Source organism: Aotus nancymaae, unplaced genomic scaffold (assembly GCF_030222135.1).
Source record: "Aotus nancymaae isolate 86718 unplaced genomic scaffold, 86718_ANA_hifiasm-v0.15.2.pri h1tg000007l, whole genome shotgun sequence".
Taxonomy (NCBI): domain Eukaryota; kingdom Metazoa; phylum Chordata; class Mammalia; order Primates; family Aotidae; genus Aotus; species Aotus nancymaae.
In genome coordinates this window covers 40,011,378-40,031,890 of record NW_026988418.1, presented here as the reverse complement: position 1 = coordinate 40,031,890, position 20,513 = coordinate 40,011,378, and the positions used below count along the sequence as shown (strand labels likewise).

Here is a 20,513-nt window from a genome sequence, read left to right as displayed (position 1 = left end):
TATGTTTTTAAATTAATATAAATTAACCTCAGCTTTCATATTATAACTTATTACAATCACTTCCAAAAATGTCGCTTCTCAAGGAATAAATGCAAGGGGAAAGCTGTTTGAGAATGACAGCATTTTAATAGTTTTCATCAACTTTTAAGTTTGAAAATTTTTGTCCACCTACAAATTTGTCATTACATCCCTTTTCTGATGTGTGAAATTTCTATAATAGAAATGGAAATTGTGAGTGTCACTAGTTGTTAAGTATTCCAAAGCAGAAACAGATACCTATGTTCACCAAATTTATAAAGATTTTTAAACTCAGAATAGTTGAGGAAGCATCTGTTTCTTTCCATTTTTGTTGCACAACTGTAAACAGGTGCAAAACATATTTCACAGTTGATAATGATCATCCCAAAATAACTAGTGCCATTGACAAAATTGTTCCCATTTTACACATGAATAAACTGAACTTCAGAATAGTTTAAATAATTTGCCTAAGGCCTTCCATCTTGTAAGTGGGATAGCCAGAATTTGATTCTATATCTGTTTGACTCTGAAGTTTACCTTCTTAGCTACTGTGCTATACTTCCTCCTTATGAACATTTAAATTTTTTTACAAAGCCTTTGTCTCCAGAAAATTTCATGAATGAGGTGTCAACAGATGTAATGCATGTTCTGATTAATTGAAACAATATATTGGAAGAATAAATATAACAGATTTAGTTCAATATTCTTCAGCAAATAAGTATCCATTTGTTTAGATACTGGCCTGAAGAGTCACCTTCTCAATTCCGTTTGCAATTGCTTTCCTCACCCTAGCTGCCCGTGACTTCCCAATGAGGGGTTAAGACATGTAGCAATCTGAAGGGATGTGGGTTCAAAAAGATGACAGGGGAGAGTGCTAAAGATTAGCTTTGCTTATTTAAAATTTTACCTATGGATGACTCATTTGAAAAGAGAAAAGTTTTTGCCATGTGATCACCTATTTTGAGGTTCCATGTAGTTTAAATGGTACAATGACCTTAAGAATTTAATAGGCATTTGTGAACTGTCTAGATTGCCACCATTCATAACATGATTTTCAATAAAATCATTTTTAATTTTCATAAAACTGATGATCAAGAGAATGTTTAGAATACAACTCATTCTCTGGTTGAAGATTGCCTGTACTATTTTTTTTTTAAATCTCTTTCCCACTACTGTGAGCAACTGATAGTGCAATGTCCAAAGTTGTGAGAAAAATGAGTGTCAAAGAGCCTTGATAAGCATTAACTTAGGAGTGGACCTTGAATACTTGGGAATTAGCTACATACAACTAAAACAATTAGTAATTTAAAACAACTAGACAGATACACATTTCCTTCACAAGTCAAAGTAATTTAGAGTTCATCACATTTAGAATGCAAACATCCCTAATGAATTTTAGACATTTGACCCTTTGTATTGCTTTGAATATTAAGATACTTGGTAGTAATTAACTTTACTCCCTTTCTATTACATCTTCATCAACTTAGTTACTAAGAAAGAGGCTTTCAGAAAAGTTTTTGGTGCTTCTTCACAAAAAATATAAATTTTTATTTTTCTTAAGTTTTTTTATAAATAGTAGACATTAAATATGCTTTATAATAGATTTTGATTTTAATAAGACATCATGAAAGAATCATAATGACTGTTCTAAATTGAGTTTTAATCTTTTAAAATTCGTTGTAATTTTATAAATATGCCAAATATGAAGAATGTTTTTTTGTTTCTATAGTCCATTATGCCAAAATGTATCACATATGTCGTCTGATATATTATTAGGTTTTCTAACTGTATTTTTTTAAAGGATGAAGTGTAAACCATAGTATTAGGGGCATAAATATACTTTGCTGGAGGATCATTGGTTTTTAATAAATGTTGACTTTCTGGAAGTTGAGGTAAGCAATATTGAAAGTGAGAAAATGGGCCACTTTCAGCTCCAGGAAATGGAAAAGTGGTACTCCTTGGTTCTCTAGCTGTATATTTGTACCTGCTTTTAAGGTAGAGAAACTGTGCAAGAACAAAAGGTACATTATACAGTGAAGAAAATAGAATCAAATTACTCATGACCATCTATCTCATATAGATGCAGAAACTGACTGGATAGATACAAATTAAAACACGGTTCCCTTCAACCTAATGCTATATTCTTGGCAATAGTTTAGATACTGACTTGCAACTGATCAAAATAGTGTAAGTAGGAATTATTTAATCTGCTATCTAAATTGACCTGAAATCACCTTAATGTGCTTCCTGATAAGAGTTAAGATTATTATTCACTTTAAAACTGATATACGAATGTCAGAAAAGTCACATTTTATATTAAATGAATCAATATCTTTAGGTACAGATTTTTAACTTTCAGAATTAACTTTCATTTTGTCATAACAATCATATTTGGTGGTAACTTGTATATTATTATGTCAGTTATCTCAGATTATAATTTCTGATCATTCTTAGATAAACACAGATTTTCCTTTAAAAGACTTTCTTTAATCTACATTCATATATATTTTTCAGTGCCTAATCAATGTATTTATTGATTTTGTGTATCTTTTTCATTTACCAGTTCTATATCCAAGGCTATTAATACTTTGTGAAGACAGAGTAGTATCCATGTTACCTAGTTTTCATTAATTAAGGTGTTTCTAGGTTAAAATATGCCAATAGATATCTTTGTCTTGTGAAATAATTAAACATGTTTACTTTTAGGTAGTGTTATTCAATGTGTAACATTGCTAGAGAGAGATGTATAATTATATATTGATATCTAGATGCTAGTTAAACATTTTCCTTGTGCTAAGTAGCTGTATCTAGTATAACTAAAATTATCAAGTAATTATTACACTATAAACATTAGCGTGCTGTCTTCAACTAGTACACAGAAATAGAAAAGGGCTGTTTCAGGGTATTGTCATTGATTAAACCACATAGAGGGCCTTTATCCATGGGAAAGATCATTATGAGTAGAGTTTGGGAAAAGTAATTATAAGATTTGTTTTTGTCGTACAAATATGATAAACATTTTTATGACTACCATGACTAAAAGTGACTACTTTTGTTAAAAATACTTTTTCAAACTTTAGATAATTTATTTTAAAAGGAATGTTGTTTATGATCTTTTTCAATACAAGCAAATAGTGTTCCAAAAAATTAATTTGACTGAAATTAACTTTTTTTTTCCCTAGAGTGATTTCATTTAAGCACAGTGGGAGGCTTAATGGTTTATTCGTCCACCTACATATCTCAGAAGGAGAATGCCTATCTTCCCTTTACACTTGAAAGCATGTAATAATTCTCATATCACATGCTTTAACACTTGAAAGCATGTGATGGTTCTCTTGAGAGATTTATATTAAAGAAGTTAAAGAAATTCTGCCTAAAACCAAGGAGTTGGAATTTACCTTTTGTTTGAGTAGCAAAGTAACAGAAGCCTGTTAGTAATTTAATAACTTTTCCCATTAACTGTTCGTCCATTTAGGAATATTTGTACAACTGGAAACAAGCATTATTCATTTTTGGTGTGTTAGTGATTTCCTTTTCTTGTGATACTATGTAAAATACAGTTTTAATGTACTTTTTGGATTTTTAACTTGGTACATTTTCCTTAGAATTCAAAATTATGATTTTAAGTTTTTCTTTCAGCACTTTAAAGATAGCTTTCCATTGTTTTCTGCTCTCCATAGTTTCTGACAGCCCACCTTCAATCATTTTTATTTTTGTTTCTCTGTAGCAAGGAACTACAGACTTTTTCTTAAAGGGCCAAATAGTGAATATTTTAGGCTTGTGGGCCACATGGTGTTTGTTACAGCTACTCAGTTTTTGGTATTGTGTGAAAGCCGCAATAGATAATGTGTGAATGAAAGAGCATGGCTGTGTTCCATCAAAACTTTAGTTATAAAAACAGATGTCCAGCATGTGTATTGTAGTTTACTGAACGCTGCTCTGTAAGAACAAATCCCTTTTTCTCTGTTTTAAAGATATTCTCTGCCATTGTCAGTATTTTGATTATGATATGTCTTTATGTGGTTTTCTCTGTTTCTTCTGGTTGGTGTTGAGCTTTAGGGATCTGGTACTTTCTAGTTTTCATGAAATTTGGAAAAATTCCAGCTGTTTTTGATAGAGGCACAAGACAGAGAAATACTAGACAGACAGGGGTGGGTTCCCACTGAAACTCCACCTTCAAGCCAAAGGAAAAAAAATGCAAACAGCCTGAAACCCATGGCCCAAAGTGGGAACTTCTGTTCCCATTTGCCCACTCTCTCCCAATTGGTTCTTTCTGAATAATGCCTTTTTAACCAATTGAATGTTGCCTTTTCCAAAACTACCTATGTCATGCCCCACCCCCACCATGTGCTCATAAAAACCCCAGACTCAGTTGGTAGAGAGGGAGGTGGCTGGACTTCAAGGGAGATGGCTGAACTTCAGGGAAGAGACTACCTGACTTGGGGGAAGACGACCTGCCCTTCCTGTCCCCTCTCCACCTCCCCTCTCCACCGAGAGCCATTTTCGTTGCTCAATAAAATTCTCCACCTTCACCATCCTTTAATTGTCTACACGATCTCATTCTTCTTGGACACCAGACAAGAGCTCAGAACCCACCAAGCACAAGTACCTAGAAAGCCTGTCACACCAGCCCTTACCCTCGCTGGTAGAGGGCAGTTGCCCTGTCGCCCCATGCGATGAGGCAAAGGGTCAGGTGAGCCACTAACACACTGCTGTTTACAGACAGCGGAACTCAGAGAACACTGTAACTAACACCTACTCTGGGATTTCAGGGTTGTGGGCCTCTCATCTGGGCACCACTGTGGGCCCCACATGGAGCTTTCTCCTGCCAGTGCCTGGAATAGCCAACCAGATCCCACACTCGCTCACTTACATGCTCCCTCCCACAAGGGGTTGAGCATGGGGGGCCAAGTAAGAAGGGCACCTCTGTTGCGAATCTGACAAAGGGGCAAGAAAAATCCTGTACTGTTATTTGTTTTAGATATTTTTCTCCCTTCCTACTTGGGACTCCAATTAGGCAAATGTTATCCTGCTTGATATTTGCCATAGCTTATTTAGGCTCTATGTATTCTTTTCCCTCCCCTTTTTCTTCTGTGTTTCATTTTGAATAATTACTATTGCTATTTTATTCTCTGATGTTTCTTTTGCACTGTATTATCTGCTGTTAATTCCATCCAATGTATTTTTCATTTCGTATGTCATATTTTTATCTCAAGATCTTTTATGAGTCTTATTTAAATATTGTTTCTCTCCTCATATGTTCATGTTTTTCTTTACATTCGATTTAAAATATCTGCTTTCATATCCCTGTCCACTGAAATCATCATCTTTTTTATTTTTTATATATAAGTTTTTTTCTATTAATTGTTTTTCCTCCTGGCTGTATGTCATATATCTCTTATACTTTGCATGTCTGAATTTTTAAATTGGATGCTAGATATTTTTATTTTTTTGTTGCTATTAGTTGCTGTATTTTAGATTTTTGTTTTATTTATATAGTGAGTGAAGAATTTTGTTCAAGTGTAAGTTTGGTCACTTTAAGAATTGCTTTTAAGTTGTCACCAACAGAACCAGAGCAGTCTTTGTTTTTTCCTTTTTTTTTCTTTTCTTTTTAAGATAGCCCCACTATCCTGATTTAGCCTCGCTATAAGCTGTGATCTGATGCTTTTGTATCTTACAAGGTCTGTCTGTTTCTCTAAGTGTGTACATGAACAATTCCCAGCCCTGAAGGAGCTTTGGGAATTGTTTGGCCTTTTGATTTTTTTCCCTTCTACCAGCTACAGGTAGTTTCTTGTCATGCATGCATAGATTAGAACTCTGCCAAAAATACAAGTAGATTTTTCTGCAGATCTCTGGAGCTCCTTCATGTATTTCTTTCTGTGCAGCTCCTTCCTCTTCTATTCTGCAAATTCTAACCACCTAAACTTCCCTGAATTCTAATTTGTGTCTCTTACACTCAGCAAGACTGCAAGGCTCTATTTGGGTCTCCTTCCTTGTGCTGTAGTTTGGAAACTGCCTACAGGTAATAAGCATGGGGCAGTTAAAGGACTCATGGTTTCCTATTTCTCAGGGATCAGAAAACTGGTGCAAAATTGTCCAGTGTCTGAACAAACATTGTTAATTACCTTTTGTCTGACTTTCTAATTGCTCAAGATGGGCAGACAATTCCTTAGCATTTAATCTGTTATACATGGAAGCATAACTCTGATTACCTCTAAACAGACACTGATAGACATTGTTGATAAATGAAGCTTTATTATTTATTTGAGGGGACTGTGGGTTATTTTTCTTAAGAACTAAAAAATAGATTAATTTATTTTGAACTTCAAATTCTTTTACATTTTTTTGAGTAAAAAAGAAAATATTGTCCCATAAATTCCTTATCAATTGCAAAGAGTAAAAATAATAACTTTATTACATTAAAACTTGAAAGATGCCACCATAGCCAACATCACCAATAATGGAACAAACTGTTATTGTACACCTCATACTGTGATACAATTAGGACTTGATATTACTTACAAAGTATTTCTAATAAACAAACAAAATGCATAACCTGAATCTAATAATGAGAAGATATCTGAAAGATCCAAATTGAAGGGCATTTACGCAAACCACTGCTCTTTACTTTGGTTTCTTTCTTCCTTCCCTCTTCATCCCTCTTTCTTTCACTAGGATGAGAGTTATTTTCCTCAAAGCAAATTAAAGATAGTATGCCACTGCCGTCTGACCCTTATTCTATTTACTAAACAAGACTAGGATGGTATGAAACAAAAAAACTTCTTTGTATGAGAAAGAGCTATTGGAAATTTAAATATAAAAGCTGAAATTTAAACATATAATAAACATCTGGACTATGTATCAAAAGCGTCTACCGTTATATGAGTTTTCTATCACAGCTACAACAAATTACCAAAATTTAGTGTCTTAAAACAACCCAGATGTATTATTTTATAGTTCTGAAGGTCAGCTGTTCAACAGGGATCTTACTGGGTAAAAAATCAAGATGTCAGTCATTTCTGGAGGCTGTTGGGGAGAATCAGTTTCCTTGCCTTATTGAGGTTCTAGAGACCACCCACATCCTATGGCTTATAACCCCTTTCCTCCACCTTCAAAGTCAGCCAGAGTCCCTTCTCAGGTCATCATCACTCTTGTTCTCCCTATTCTGCCTCCGTCTACCACACTGAAGAATACTTATGATGCTGTTGGGCCCACCTAAATAATCCAGTGTAATCTCTCTATTTTAAGGTCAATCGATTAACAAATTTAATTGCATTTGTAATCTTTAATTTTAAAGCATAGCACTCGCAATATTGGAGGGTGTTGCCTCTAGAAATAAGATAGAATCCAAATAGTTAGGGGTGGTCACTAGGAAACTAAGCCTGGATGCCTCTTCAGTGGATGGCTCTCCTGTGGAACTCTTTGGATTTCCTTAAGCACACAATGAAGTAATACACTGAAATGAGATCCACTGAATTAAATACCACAGCAGATCTTGCTGCCAATGTTGAATGTTTTCACCAACTGTAGTTATTTTGCTCAATTGGGATGTCAACTCTTTTAACCTCCTCCATTGGAATTCTATCTTTTACATGTTTTTAAAAGAGTATTTTTTACTTATGACTTCTCACTATGGAATCCTAAAGTAGATTATACAATTGATCACTGCAATTCTTAATTTTTCCTTAAATTCTAAAATCAAGAACATTAATGAATTAGCGTTTAATAGGTGATGTTTATATTTGAGTATTTTATATTTCTTTTCTTCAAGAGGAAAATAATACATAACTAAGAAAAATTGGCCTGTTGTAGTCAGGGCATGTGAGGACCCTATCAGGTTCAAAAATAGATATCACAAACAGATCAAATTGTAGTAGAATCATACCCATATACTAACTGTAGTGTGAAATAATAAACCAAATATCACCAGTGCCCCGAAAAGAAGAAATTAATTCTTACTGGAGTATGAGAATAGACTTAACCTGGAGGTGAAATTTGAGCTAGGTCTTAGAGAATAATAAATAGATATGAAAGACTAGGAAAAATTTTTTTAGAACATAAAGTTAATATCATAGCTTTAAATGTTATTCCACCCAAGGAACTCTGCCAAAAATTCAAGTGGATTCCTTGCATATTTTTTTAGTATAAGATGTAATAAATAGTTTCATGTCTTGTTCGTGTATTGTTTATTTATCCCAAGTTTGGCAGATTTGTTTGTGAATTAGTTTTATTGGTGTATAACAAACTTTGTGATTTAAAACCATTATTATCTTGCGCTTTCCATGAGTCAGGAGTCCAGGCATAGCTTAGCTAGTTCCTCTGCTCAGGGTCTCACAAAGATTTAATCCAGGTGTCAATCAGGACTGTAATCTTATTTGAGGCTCACGGTTCTCTTCCAAGCCTCCTAATTAAAAGAATTGAGTTCTTTGTGTTTGCAGAACTGAGGGTGTCAGTCAGTTCTAAAGGCTGTTTGCCATTCCTTGTCTGTGGTCTACTGTACAACATGGCTGCTTGATTCCAGGAGACCAGCAGGATAGCATCTTGGCTACTTCTAATATATTTGTCTTTCCAACTTCAATCTCTGATATCTAGACCCCTTTTAAAGGGCTTACCTGATTAGATCAGTGCCTTCTTTCCTACCTCTACTCCTACCCCTAGATAATTTCCTTTTTTATTAACTGAGAATCAACTGATTAGGGACCTTAATTATATCCTCAGAATCCCTCATATGCCATATAATTCAGCCTAATCATAGGAGTGATATTCCATCATATTCACAGGTCTTGTCCAGATTCAAGGGACATGGTATTATATAGCATGTATCACAGGGAGAGGGAATCTTAGAAGCTGTCTTACATTCTGCCTATCACAGTTTGATTTTTACTATTAATTAGAGGAATACAAATTGTATTTCATATAAAGGATATAGATAGACTGGAAATACTAATAAACTACCACTGATTAAATAGTTGAAAACAGCTATTTTCTGAAGTAATTATAACTATAACCTTAGTAGATTGTTTTATACTTTCTTTCTTAAAATACAATTTAACTGAACTGATATGCTCATTATACTTTAAGAATCTCATTGAAACCTTGGAAATTTTCCGTTTGCTTTCCAGTAAACGTGTACAGTTTTCAGAATCCTGAGTTTTTTATTTTTACATAATTTTAATACTTAGATCTATGCTCTATTAACTATTTTTAAAGTTATGTGGTAATGTTCTCCTAGCAACATGGAAGGGGAAACTAAATACTGTTCGCAATTGGAAGTACAGTGTTGCTTAGCTACCTCTTTTACATTTGAAATATTAGGCATTTCAATAATAGGGTAGTCCTTAAGCTTTTAAGTGTTTGCTCATAATATATTGCAGTGTTTTATGTATACTTTTCACCTTTGGCTTGTAACTTATTGTGAAAGTTTAAAAAAAGATGAGTGCATTTAGTAGCAGTCACTAGAGTACCTTAACTACATAAAATCAGTCATTTTTTAAGAAGCTCTAATGGACACAAATGAAATTACAAGATATACTTTAATATGAACTTACCTTAAATGCAGCCATACTACCAAATGCAATAATTATACCGATTTGTCACTTGATTGTAAGTAAAATCTTTGTAAAATGTCTAAAATATTACATATAGTTGTTTTAAAAATGGCAGTGTTTTCATATGGAAACAATATCATTAAACATATACTGAAAAAGTACTTTATTACATTATGTTGCTGTTATGCTATTCAGGTTACTTTTTCTTAAAGTTGGATATCAGTAATAAACAGTGTTACTGTGGTACTTCTCCTAGTTTGGAAAAGAATATATGAAAATTATTCTAGGTGGATTCTTTCTTTTCTTTTGTTTTTCTTTGAAACGGAGTGCCGCTCTGTCACCCAGGCTGGAGTGCAGTGGCACAATCTTGGCTCACTGCAGCCTCCGCCTCCCGGGTTCAAGCAATTCTCCTGCCTCAGCCTCCCAAGTAGCTGGGGCTACAGGTGCATGCCATCACACCTGACTGATTTTTTTTGTATTTTTAGTAGAGAAGGGGTTCATCATATTGGTCAGGCTGGTCTCGAACGCCTGACCTCAGGCGATACACCTGCCTTGGCCTCCCAAAGTGCTGGGATTATAGGAGTGAGCCATTGCCCCCAGCCCGGATTCTTTCAGTACAAGTTTTTGCTGCATAATCTGATTTATCCCCAAAATAACTAAAGTAAGACATACTCATTATAGAAAACATTTTTAAAAGTTTAGGTAAGTATAGAGAAGAGATTTAAAACCACCTGTAACCCTGCTTCCCTTAGAAAAACACTAAGATTTTAGTATATCTCCCTTCTTTGAATATTGTTTTAGAAAAAGATCATATTTTAGATTCAATTTGCATCTTATTTTCATTTTATTATTTTATTATAAACATCTCAATTATTAAAAATTTGAAAATATTTGTATTGATTAATATGTGGATGCACAATGTTTCCTGTATTATGTGAATATAGATTCCTTCCTATTTTTTATTATGCAACCACCGAGAAGAAAATCTTTGTGCAAAACCTTTGTGAGCATTTCTGAATTCTTTAGTATAGTTTCCGGAAGTGTTACAAATCCTAGGAATGGGAAGAAATGAATATTTTGAAGACCTTTAAACATGTTGATGGGTTATTTTCCAGAAAAGTTGACTGTCCTTATTAACATTTACTAGTTTCATTGTTAAGAAGAGGAAGAAATAGTTAATTTATTATGTTTATGATTAATACTATTTTTTTCAAGTGTTAGCCATTTGTAATTATTCCTTTGTGAAAATATTTCCCTGTTCCATTTATTGTTGTACTCTTATGTCTTACCAATTTGGGGGAGACCCTCACGTATTTATCCCCTTTTCTGTCATAGTTTCCCTTTATTTGCCTTTTAATTTGATTTCTATACATTTGGAAATACAGACCTTTCAAAAAACTCTTCTAAATATCCCTTTACAGATGGGCGTGCTCGTTCATGCTGGTAATCCTAAAACTTTAGGAGGCCAAGGCAGGTGGATTGCTTGAGCTCAGGAGTTTGAGACCAGCCTTGGCAACATGGCGAAACCCTGTCTCTGCCAAAAATACAAAAATTAGCCAAGCATGGTGGCACACACCTGTAGTCTCAGCTACCTGGGGGCTGAGGCAGGAGGATCACTTGAACCTGGGAGGTTGAGGAGTCTGCAGTGAGTTGATATCATGCCACTGCACACCAGCCTGTGTGACAAAGTGAGACTCTATCTCAAAAAGAAAAAAATTCCTCCACCTTCTCTTTATTTTCACTCATTGGTTTTAGGCTTACTAATCCCCTTAGGATACAGATTCTCCTACATATTATCTCTTTTTCTTCTATTTTTACATTTAATTCTAAACCATGTAAAGTGTATTTTTGTTTACAGCGTTGGGTTAGGAACAAAACTGATTTCGTTTCCAAATGCTAATCCATTGTTACAGCAGCAGTAGGACTACTATTCCCTTTCCCACTGATTTGTGATAGCCCTTTTATGATATACTAAATCCTGGGATACTGGACTGATTGCCTAGTTTCTATTCTGTTTTATTCATCTTTCTACTCTTGCATCAGAATCACATTATTGTTTAGCATTATATCTTTTTTTAATTCCTGTTTACCCCTCTCTGTAGAGTAATGTAGATTGTTTACCTTATATCTCATGTTACAGGTATTCATGGTTACTTTGTTTTTCTATTGTTACTATGAATGAATTTTTTTTGTATTTTCTGACTCATATTTGCTGACATACTTAAAAGGTATTGATTTTGTAAAATATTTATATGAAATCTGAGCCCTTTATTCTCAATAATTGTAAGAATTGATTTGATGGAGATTTTTGATATCTAATGATAATATCAATGAGTAATACAAATTTACTTTCCCTTCCTACATGTTATGTCTGGATTGGCTAGAAATTCCAGAGTAATGTTAACTAATAATGTTAATAGTGGGTGTTTTTATCACAGGAAAGTTAAAATCATGGTTAAGGAAAAACTGTGGTCATCTTTCAATTAAAACCAAAATCATAGTTGAAAACAAATCGTTCTTAATTTTCTAGATTACATTAATTGCTTTGCAATATTTATACTGGAAAAAGGTATATAAAAATCTTGGGTAGTGTGCGTTTCTCCATCAGGGGGCAACATCTGATTACCTCTAACTGGTAACTAAAAGGAAGAGGAACCAAACTTCAGATCTAGACTTCAGTTGGAAGAAGGCTAAAATGCAGCTAGGTAAGTTAGTTTCTAGATTCCCCTGCGTCACCATCATTTCCCTGAAAGCAATTCCTGGCATGGTGGCAGGCGGAGTTTCTCTCTTTCCAGGAAGACTATAAAGGAGAGCTAGAGGAGAGCAGCACTGCATCTCCACTAAAGTGTGGGCTTGATTTGCTGCCTGTCATGCTTATGCCATTGTTAGAAAAACCTGAAGTTGAAAGTATGGAGATGGGAACTTTTTCTATTTTGTTATGGTGATAAAGGATTAGGGTTTTCTTTTCTTCACATTAATTATCACCACTGTGGATGTATTTCATAACTTTTCATGTATCATGAACCACTGCAAAGTTAGTAATTTAAAACATCAGTCATTTATTTAGCTAACAATTCTGCAGGTTAGCAATTTAGGATGAGTTTAGCTGGGCAGTTCTGTTCTCAGCTAGGCTCCCTCATGAGTCTGTGGTGTGGTCAACTCTGGATTAATTAGATGGTTTTGCCCTTATAGTTGGCTGGTTGTTAACTGGGGAGAACCTCAGCTCTTCTGCAGCTGATGTTTCATCTTCTAGAAGTCTAGGCTTTTTCGCCTTATGGTGGCAGAGGTCTGAGAGAGAGCAGAAGCAAACCAAGCCTCCTGAGGCTGACTTAGAGCTGGGACACTGTTACTTGTTTTGCATTCTGTTGGCCAAAAGAAGTCAGAAGACCTGCTGATTCAAAGGATAGGTATATAGATTCTACCTCTTGATAAGAGCTTCTATAAAGTCACATTGCAGAGGGTATGGACACAGCCAAGTATGGATAATTAGGGCCATGTTTGCCATCAATCTAACATAATTGGATGAATGAAGGACTCAAAGATGTGTTTAGAACACTATGTTCCTTGTAAATGTGGATTTTAATTTTGCTGTTACAAAATTATATCATCCAGCTCCCTTTTTATTTCAGCGAGTTGTCTTTGTAGCATGTATTCTTTTTCTCTTTATATTATTTTTTCATTTTTAGTTGCTTGTGAATCTTTGTTCAAATCCATGCCAAATAAAAATTGTTTAAAATTGTTTTTTGGTTTCTTAATAAATTTTTCTCAGAGATATCTTCTCTGCATCTTTAGGCTATAACTTATTTCTCATGTTTGGGAATGTTTTTCCTCATAGAGCCCACCTCAGTTTTTCCTTTTTATTTGGACACTGTTGGTATTTGCCAACAGAGTGTGTGGATGCTTTTCACTATCCACTTAGGTTTAAATGCCTTTCAAATCTGTATCTAAGGAATAGGTTGTTATATGGTTCCCAGTGACTGGTTCTTAGGCCAGTCTAAATGTGGCTCTACTGAATTAAACTAGGGTCATCTGCTACCATACAACTTATGCCTGGTTTGGGGGTACTTAAAAAAAGGTGAAGTATATGGAAAGAACATATTTTTAAAACATGTACTACTAACAAGGTTTTCCCTGTGTTTTCTGGTCTCTGCAGAGTTTTTCATGTGATACTAAGCCTTTCAGGAGGCAGCGAACCATTGTCAGTGTCCCTCTACCCTTCTGTCTTATTGTTTGCTGGGAATTGTATTTAGATGGATATAAAAAGAGGTGTGCCACTGGGAATTGGGAATGAGTTACACAACCCTGGCTGCCTCATAAAGCTATCTTTCTACTGCATAAGCACTGTGTCTGTTAAGCAGCAGCAGGCAGAAAAAGGGAGTGAGCTAAAGTCCCTTACTCAGCTGGCAGAAGTACTGTGTTTCACAGAGCAAAGCAAGCCTTTGCATGGCATATACCAAACAGAAAACTGAGCCTACCATTAATTTGTTTCTAGTCCTGGTGTCTGGGACTTTCAGACAGTGCAATTATCAGAGATTTCTCATCAGAAGTTAACTGAATTTTGGTAGGGTGTGCTGTTGTCTTTTTCTGTGCCTTTGTTTGGATTATTGTGAGAAGGTGGAAGAGACTGCACTAGGGGATTCTGTTCAGATGCCATCTTAAGCTGAGTCCAAAGTGCTTTTAATTCATAATGCATTTTTCAGTTTTTGTTAATCAAAAACAAGTATTGAATAAACATTAAAAAATATAGCAACCACAAAGAGCAGTTTTGAAAGGCCAAGATTTACTGCTTTTGGTAGCGTGTTCAGTGTTATCATGTGAATAAGTTTACCATTCCATTATAATTTTGGAGGAATTAAGTATATTTCTCAGTCCTCCTTTATTACTTTTCAAGTTTGCTTTTGGAGAAATAGCACTTTAATTTTCTCTCTGTTCCTACCCTGGCCATCAGTGGTTTCAAAGTGAAACACATTCCTGTCAAGGAGGTTGAAAGACCAGAATGAAGTGCCTCCAGAATTCTCTAAGCTGGCCTTTGGAATAATGGGTCAAAATAGCTGCCAGGGCTAATTGTTGAATCTTTGGGAAAACGATAGTTACTTTCAAAGATGCTATTTTTACTTTAGGTGTTTTGTCTCTGGCAACTGTTTCTGGCTGCTAAGTTTAAGATCTAATAGTAAAATTACAACCTCAGGGAATCCATCTCATTGGAAAGTAACTGGAAATTACAGCTGTGAATTAAGATTTGCTACTAAGTACTTGATTATTGTTTCTATAATCTCTAATGAATGTGCAGCTTAAATGATGTTCACCGTTTTTTGAAAAACATGACTTGGTTTAAATGCCATCTTAACTCTTTTAGCACTGAAATTCATTAATTGAATTGATGGAACAATTGTCTATAGCTTGTTCTCCTTAGTTAAGAGTTTACATTAGTGCCAGATTTTGACAATATGTATTTAGCTTTTCTATAGTAGTAACCTAAGTGTGAGTGTTTTTAAATGCCATATAAATCAGAGACTCCTAGTTGCTAGGGAAAATCAGTATCTTATCTCTCAAACTAGGTCAATGCTCTTATACTGGGCTTTCAGGGAATATCTATAGATTGTGAAAAAGTGTGCTTCCACTAATAATGAATCATGGTAATCTTTTCCCAGTATGTGGAAAAGTAGTTTTAGATCTTAAACGTTTTCAACCCTTTTGTGTGAATTACAAATTGTTTGACTAGTAGAAAATAAGCAGGAAAAAAACTGAGCAGTAAATCTTTAGTTCATTCATTTTTTCATTGACAAATGCTTGTGATATTTATATTACCTATCTTTAATATAGCTTTGCTTTTTATTAATTATTCTAGATTTTCTACTGGAATTAAGATTTGCCACGGCATTGCACAGAAAGCATTGTAACTTCCAAGAGCTTTGCCATTGGAAGTGGTTTGAGAACCACCGAACTTACCATCTTGTAAGATATTAGAGGGCAAGGCTTTGCCATCATCATCACACTTATTGAGTGGAAGCCACTGCATACTCTTAAGTGTAAAATAACATGAGGAAAATTGGATTTAATATTTTGGGATAAATTTGGGGGGGAGTTTTCTGGATGGACTGGTAGAGGGTGAGAGTAGGCATAGTAATGAAGATGGAATGTAACTACTTTAAACATTGGTAGGTCAGTTTATATGAAGCACTTGATTAAAGGCTCTGAAAACTCTAGAATTATGATCCAAGTTAAAATATTGAGGTAGCTTTCTCTCCTTTTAGTTTGAGAAGTTAATTTTGAATTGATGGACGTTATACTAAATGATGACTAAAGCAAATTTTAGTTACCATTTCTTTCCCCTATAGTCTAAAATATGATTCTAATATCATAACTATCATTATAGTCTTGGCCAGTAATTCAGTAAGTAGACTAAAGAGATCATTGTCACAAACTTCCAATTACAAGGCTGTAATGGAGCTGTTGAAATGACAACTAAATGGGAAAGACTGGTCTAGCTGGACAAAGATGCATACATGACACTTGGGGGTGAGGAATAGAGAAGGATAAAAAAATGGACTTAAATGGACTTTGATCCCAAGGAATATGCAGGGAGATAAATGATAAATACAATAGTAAATAGGAGTAGCAATAGAAGGAGTTATAGTTCAGGTACTATAAGAACTCAAAGAAAGTAATTATCAGGTGGGAGAGTCTAAAGGAGTTGGCAGTTGAGTTAGTGAGTTTTGAATAGGCACAATGAATAGGGTAAGAAGCATTCTATCTCAAGGGAAAAACATGACCCAGGGCACTGGCCCCCAGACAGGTGTTTGTTGAATATCTGATGGAGTTTGGTAGCATTTGTTTTTCCACTGATTACTCAGTATGTTATATGTGCCTCCTGAATGCCAGGCACTGTGGCAGATTGGTGCTGGGAATATAATAAGATGACCCTCATGGAGCTACAGTCTAATAGAAATAGAAAAACTGACAAATTAATGAATATATAAATCCAAAGAGAGAAAGACTGTTAGGCTACTGAATAAGTTGAGTGAAGATAGATGGTATGATTAGGTAGTCAGGGAATGACTCTGAGGAAACAAAATATAAGCCAAAACTGATCTTTGTTAGGAGCCAGTTTACCCTATGGGATATTTACCTGTTTGAAGTCTTTACCATTGTTGCTATCCCAATATACTTAATTTGGGTAAACTAGTCCCCCTTCAAACACAACCGGTGAAATTTCTCTTTTTCATCAATGTTTGCTTTATTCATTACTGAATTATTTACCTGTTATGAAATTTATTGTGTTATTCTTGTTTTGCAGAAACCGAAGCTGAAAGATTGGCATCCTCCTGGGGGCTTTATTCTGGGATTATGGGCACTTATTATTATGGTTTTCTTCAAAACTTACGGAATCAAACATATGAAGTTCATTTTTTAGACTTGATGATATATGAAGAATGGATGAAAGACTGCAACCTTGGATAATAATTTATGTCATTATATGTTTTTAAAAATGCGTTGCTCTTATGTGAACTGGAAATAAGTATAAGAAAACTAAATTTGAATCAACTATTTCATAACTTAAAGAAAAATAATTCTTAATGCAATTGCTTAATGGCATTAAATATATTCTAGTTTTATATTTTGCATATTATAAAAGCAAATGGGACAAAAAGATCAGAATACATGATTGTTTTTGAAAATAATAATTTCCCCTTATCCCCTTTTCATTTAGAAAAGAAAAAATTGTGAAAACATTAAATTCTCACAGAGGTAACTTCAGTTAATTATTTTCTGTATATCCTCTCAATCTTTTGACTTATGTACTTTTTTTTTTCCATTATGGAGATCACATAGAATATACTACTTTGTAATCTCTTTTTTTCATTTTACAATAAGAGAAAAAAATTAACCTTTCCCTCTCAAAAATACATTGTGAATGACTGCATAGTATCCACTGTATGAATGTTTAATTCATTTCAGAGTCTTCTATTGTCGGACCACTTACATTGTTCCAAATGTTTTCCTTTGGTTTATTCTTTACTTTATTAATATTTTGCTGTTGGTCACTCATGGAATCCTGCAGCTTTAATTAAAAGCAAAGATGAAAAATTGTTTTTTTAATTTATGTCATTGACAATATCCAGGATCTTATTCGTTGTCAGTTTATTTGGGAAGTTTTAGACCTTTGGTAATTTTACATATTGACTGCTCAAGAGAAACATATCCCATTATTTTTCATTTCTAAGCATTCTGTGATCTTCCAGAATTGGTCACCTCCTCTTCATTTTCCATCTTTAAAGAGAGAGCCAACAAGGACTTTATTTCATTCTGTTTAAGGCAAACCTTGCCTATTGGCTCTATCTATACTTGCCTGAGAAAAATCTCTTAAAGTGGATGACCTGTGAAGAAAATATGTGCTTATGGCCTAGCTGTCATGTCTGGCTGATGTATCCCATAAGGCAGTAAGTCCCTTTTCTAGTCTCTGATAAGATGCCAGAGCTTATATCCCCATCACTGACATTTTAGCTTGGAAGTAATATTGAGACTGTGCTGTGATCAACCCCGATACTATTTTTTCTTTTAAAACTTCTGCGTATGATTGGAGGAAAAGCCTAAAAGTTCAGTATTTATATCTGGGGGGATACCTTCAAGTGTCTTATCTGTTTTATCCAAGAACTTAATGTGTTTATCTTTATTCAGTGCAAAGATCTGTTTTATAATTTTGTTTATAATTGTAGGTAACATTAAGAAGACAACTCTTCCTCCACAAGAAAACCTCCTAAAATTAATATTCCTTAAGATTTTTTTTTCCTTTTGCATTTAAAGTATTACCTTTTAATTGCATGCAAGATTGTCAATACTTTTCACAGGTAAAGGATTGACTGTGTTATATTCCTAGTTAGAAAAAATGATATTGAGGCTTTTTGCTAGCTCTGAATCTTTATTTTAATTGATCTTTTTATTGGTGTCTTATATAAATGAGGAAGGAAAATTTTGTTTTATTATATGAAGGATCTTTTTGTACATGAAAAGAAGGGAAAATAAACTTGCAATTGAATAGACTGATTACAGTAGCAATGAGACACAAAATGATTGACCATATTGCCCTCCAGACACTCATACAAGGTCATGGACATCATGGTTAGGTGGAGCTATTTAGGGTAGTAAAGGAATTATGATTGTTCTTGAGCCAAGTAATTTAGTTTGAATATAATGAAACATACCCTGATGGTAAAGACTGCTGGTAGAAAGTAAAAGGATTCCTCTTCAGAGGTTGTAGAAGGTGCCCTTCGTAGTTAAAACCAAACTGGGAAAAGTAATACTGGATATAATATTCAGGATAAATTTTGCCTCGGCAGAATTTCAAAGGGCAGTTATTCCTCTGTTTCATTATTGAATCTTCAGAATATAGTTAAAGCCGAAAGCTTAAAATATGTTGTTTCACTTATAACCATAATCTTTTTACATAGAGCATATTCTGCCTTTCTGTTTTAACTGTTTTAACATGTGAAAGAAATACGTTATAAACATACCACAAGGTATGACTATAAAATAATGAGATCAGTATCCATTTTTGCTTTCTAGACTTGGCCTTATTGCTTCATTGTCACATCTCATACTCTAGGGCATTTACTACAAAGAAAGTGTTCACCAATATTGCTGTTCTGTTGCTGCCTGCCCTGTTTACACATGTACCTGCTACTTAAATAGGAATAACTAAATCCTCTGCATGTGGTAGATGAGTATATTTAGGTAATATTGTCAGCGCAATTAAATGACCTACAATTTACATGATAACATAAAAACAGATCTTTAAATATATAATACTTGAGTCACAGAAGCTGAACAACAGAAAGGTATTTGTTTTTGCCTTTCTCACAGTGTTGTGGTGAGAATCAATCAGATGAGATAATATTTTGACTAAACACTTTGGAAATTGTAAATATATGATGGCATTATTTTTCTTATGTCGGCTTAGGAGGATACCAAGGGGGAAGTTAATGGTGACAGTGTCCCTGTTTCTCTTGCACTTATGTACCTTTCTAAGCTACTCAATGTGATTCTTGTTCTTTTTGGTACTGCTTTTCTCCTCCCTCATGGTGTCCTTCAGGGAGAAAAGGAATGTAGATAAATGAATCCCAGCAGACTTGTCCTGACATTTCAGGGAGGGACAGTGTATAATGGTGCCATCCTGCAAAGGCAGCCTGTGTGAGAAAAAGAAATCAAATGATGTGGATTTTAAAATTACAAAATACATTCATTTGCAGTTTATGAAAGGAAAATGTAGTTTGGATGCAAAGCTGATTAGATTGGATCAAGAAAAATTAGAATTAAATGCAAAAAATAATGCATGCATTTATGGTTTCAATTTTTATATATTCTCAGCTAGTTGAAAATGATGATTCCCACAACAAGCATAACTCAGCTTGTTTCTGCTTACTGAGTATTTTCTACTATGGTATATGTTGATAACATTTCTTCCATTATGTATGTTGTATACCAGAGTTACAGTTACTGTGGGAATCATAATTTGAAATTTTGACTCCTGTGTTTCTGGAATCTTTACAACAAATTTTGCATTAACATATACCCTTTTTTCAGTTCACCTTACCAAAATTAAGCCCATCTGTAGCAGATACTGTTTTAACATGCAAAATAAATACATTATAAACATACTACAAGATATGACAATAATGAGATCAGTATCCATTTTTGCATTGTCACATCCCATACACATTTACTACAAAGAAAGCATTCTCCAATATTGCTGTTCTGTTGCTGCCTGCCCTATATACACATATACCTGCTACTTAAATAGGAAAGCCTTTCAATTCATGGACAATATCCCTTGGTGGTTGACCAGGCTTTTATTTTTTTTTTCTTTTAGTGTAAAAAATGTACTGTTTTGGAAATGTGCTGTGAAATATTTGGTTTAACTATGTGATCCTAGAATAAGGGGATTGACAT

At 34.3% G+C, this 20,513-nt stretch overlaps 1 protein-coding gene across 1 annotated transcript in view; it reads left to right on the top strand.

Annotated features, from left to right (window-relative positions):
- Positions 1 to 18,611, top strand: part of PIGK (phosphatidylinositol glycan anchor biosynthesis class K) — a 134,484-nt gene extending 115,873 nt beyond the window's left edge. The window contains exon 11 of the mRNA XM_012442760.2: positions 16,864 to 18,611. Within this exon, the coding sequence (XP_012298183.1) occupies positions 16,864 to 16,980 (117 nt within the window). The 3' untranslated portion in view covers positions 16,981 to 18,611. The remainder of the gene's footprint in view (positions 1 to 16,863) is intronic.
- Positions 18,612 to 20,513: the final 1,902 nt, after the last annotated feature.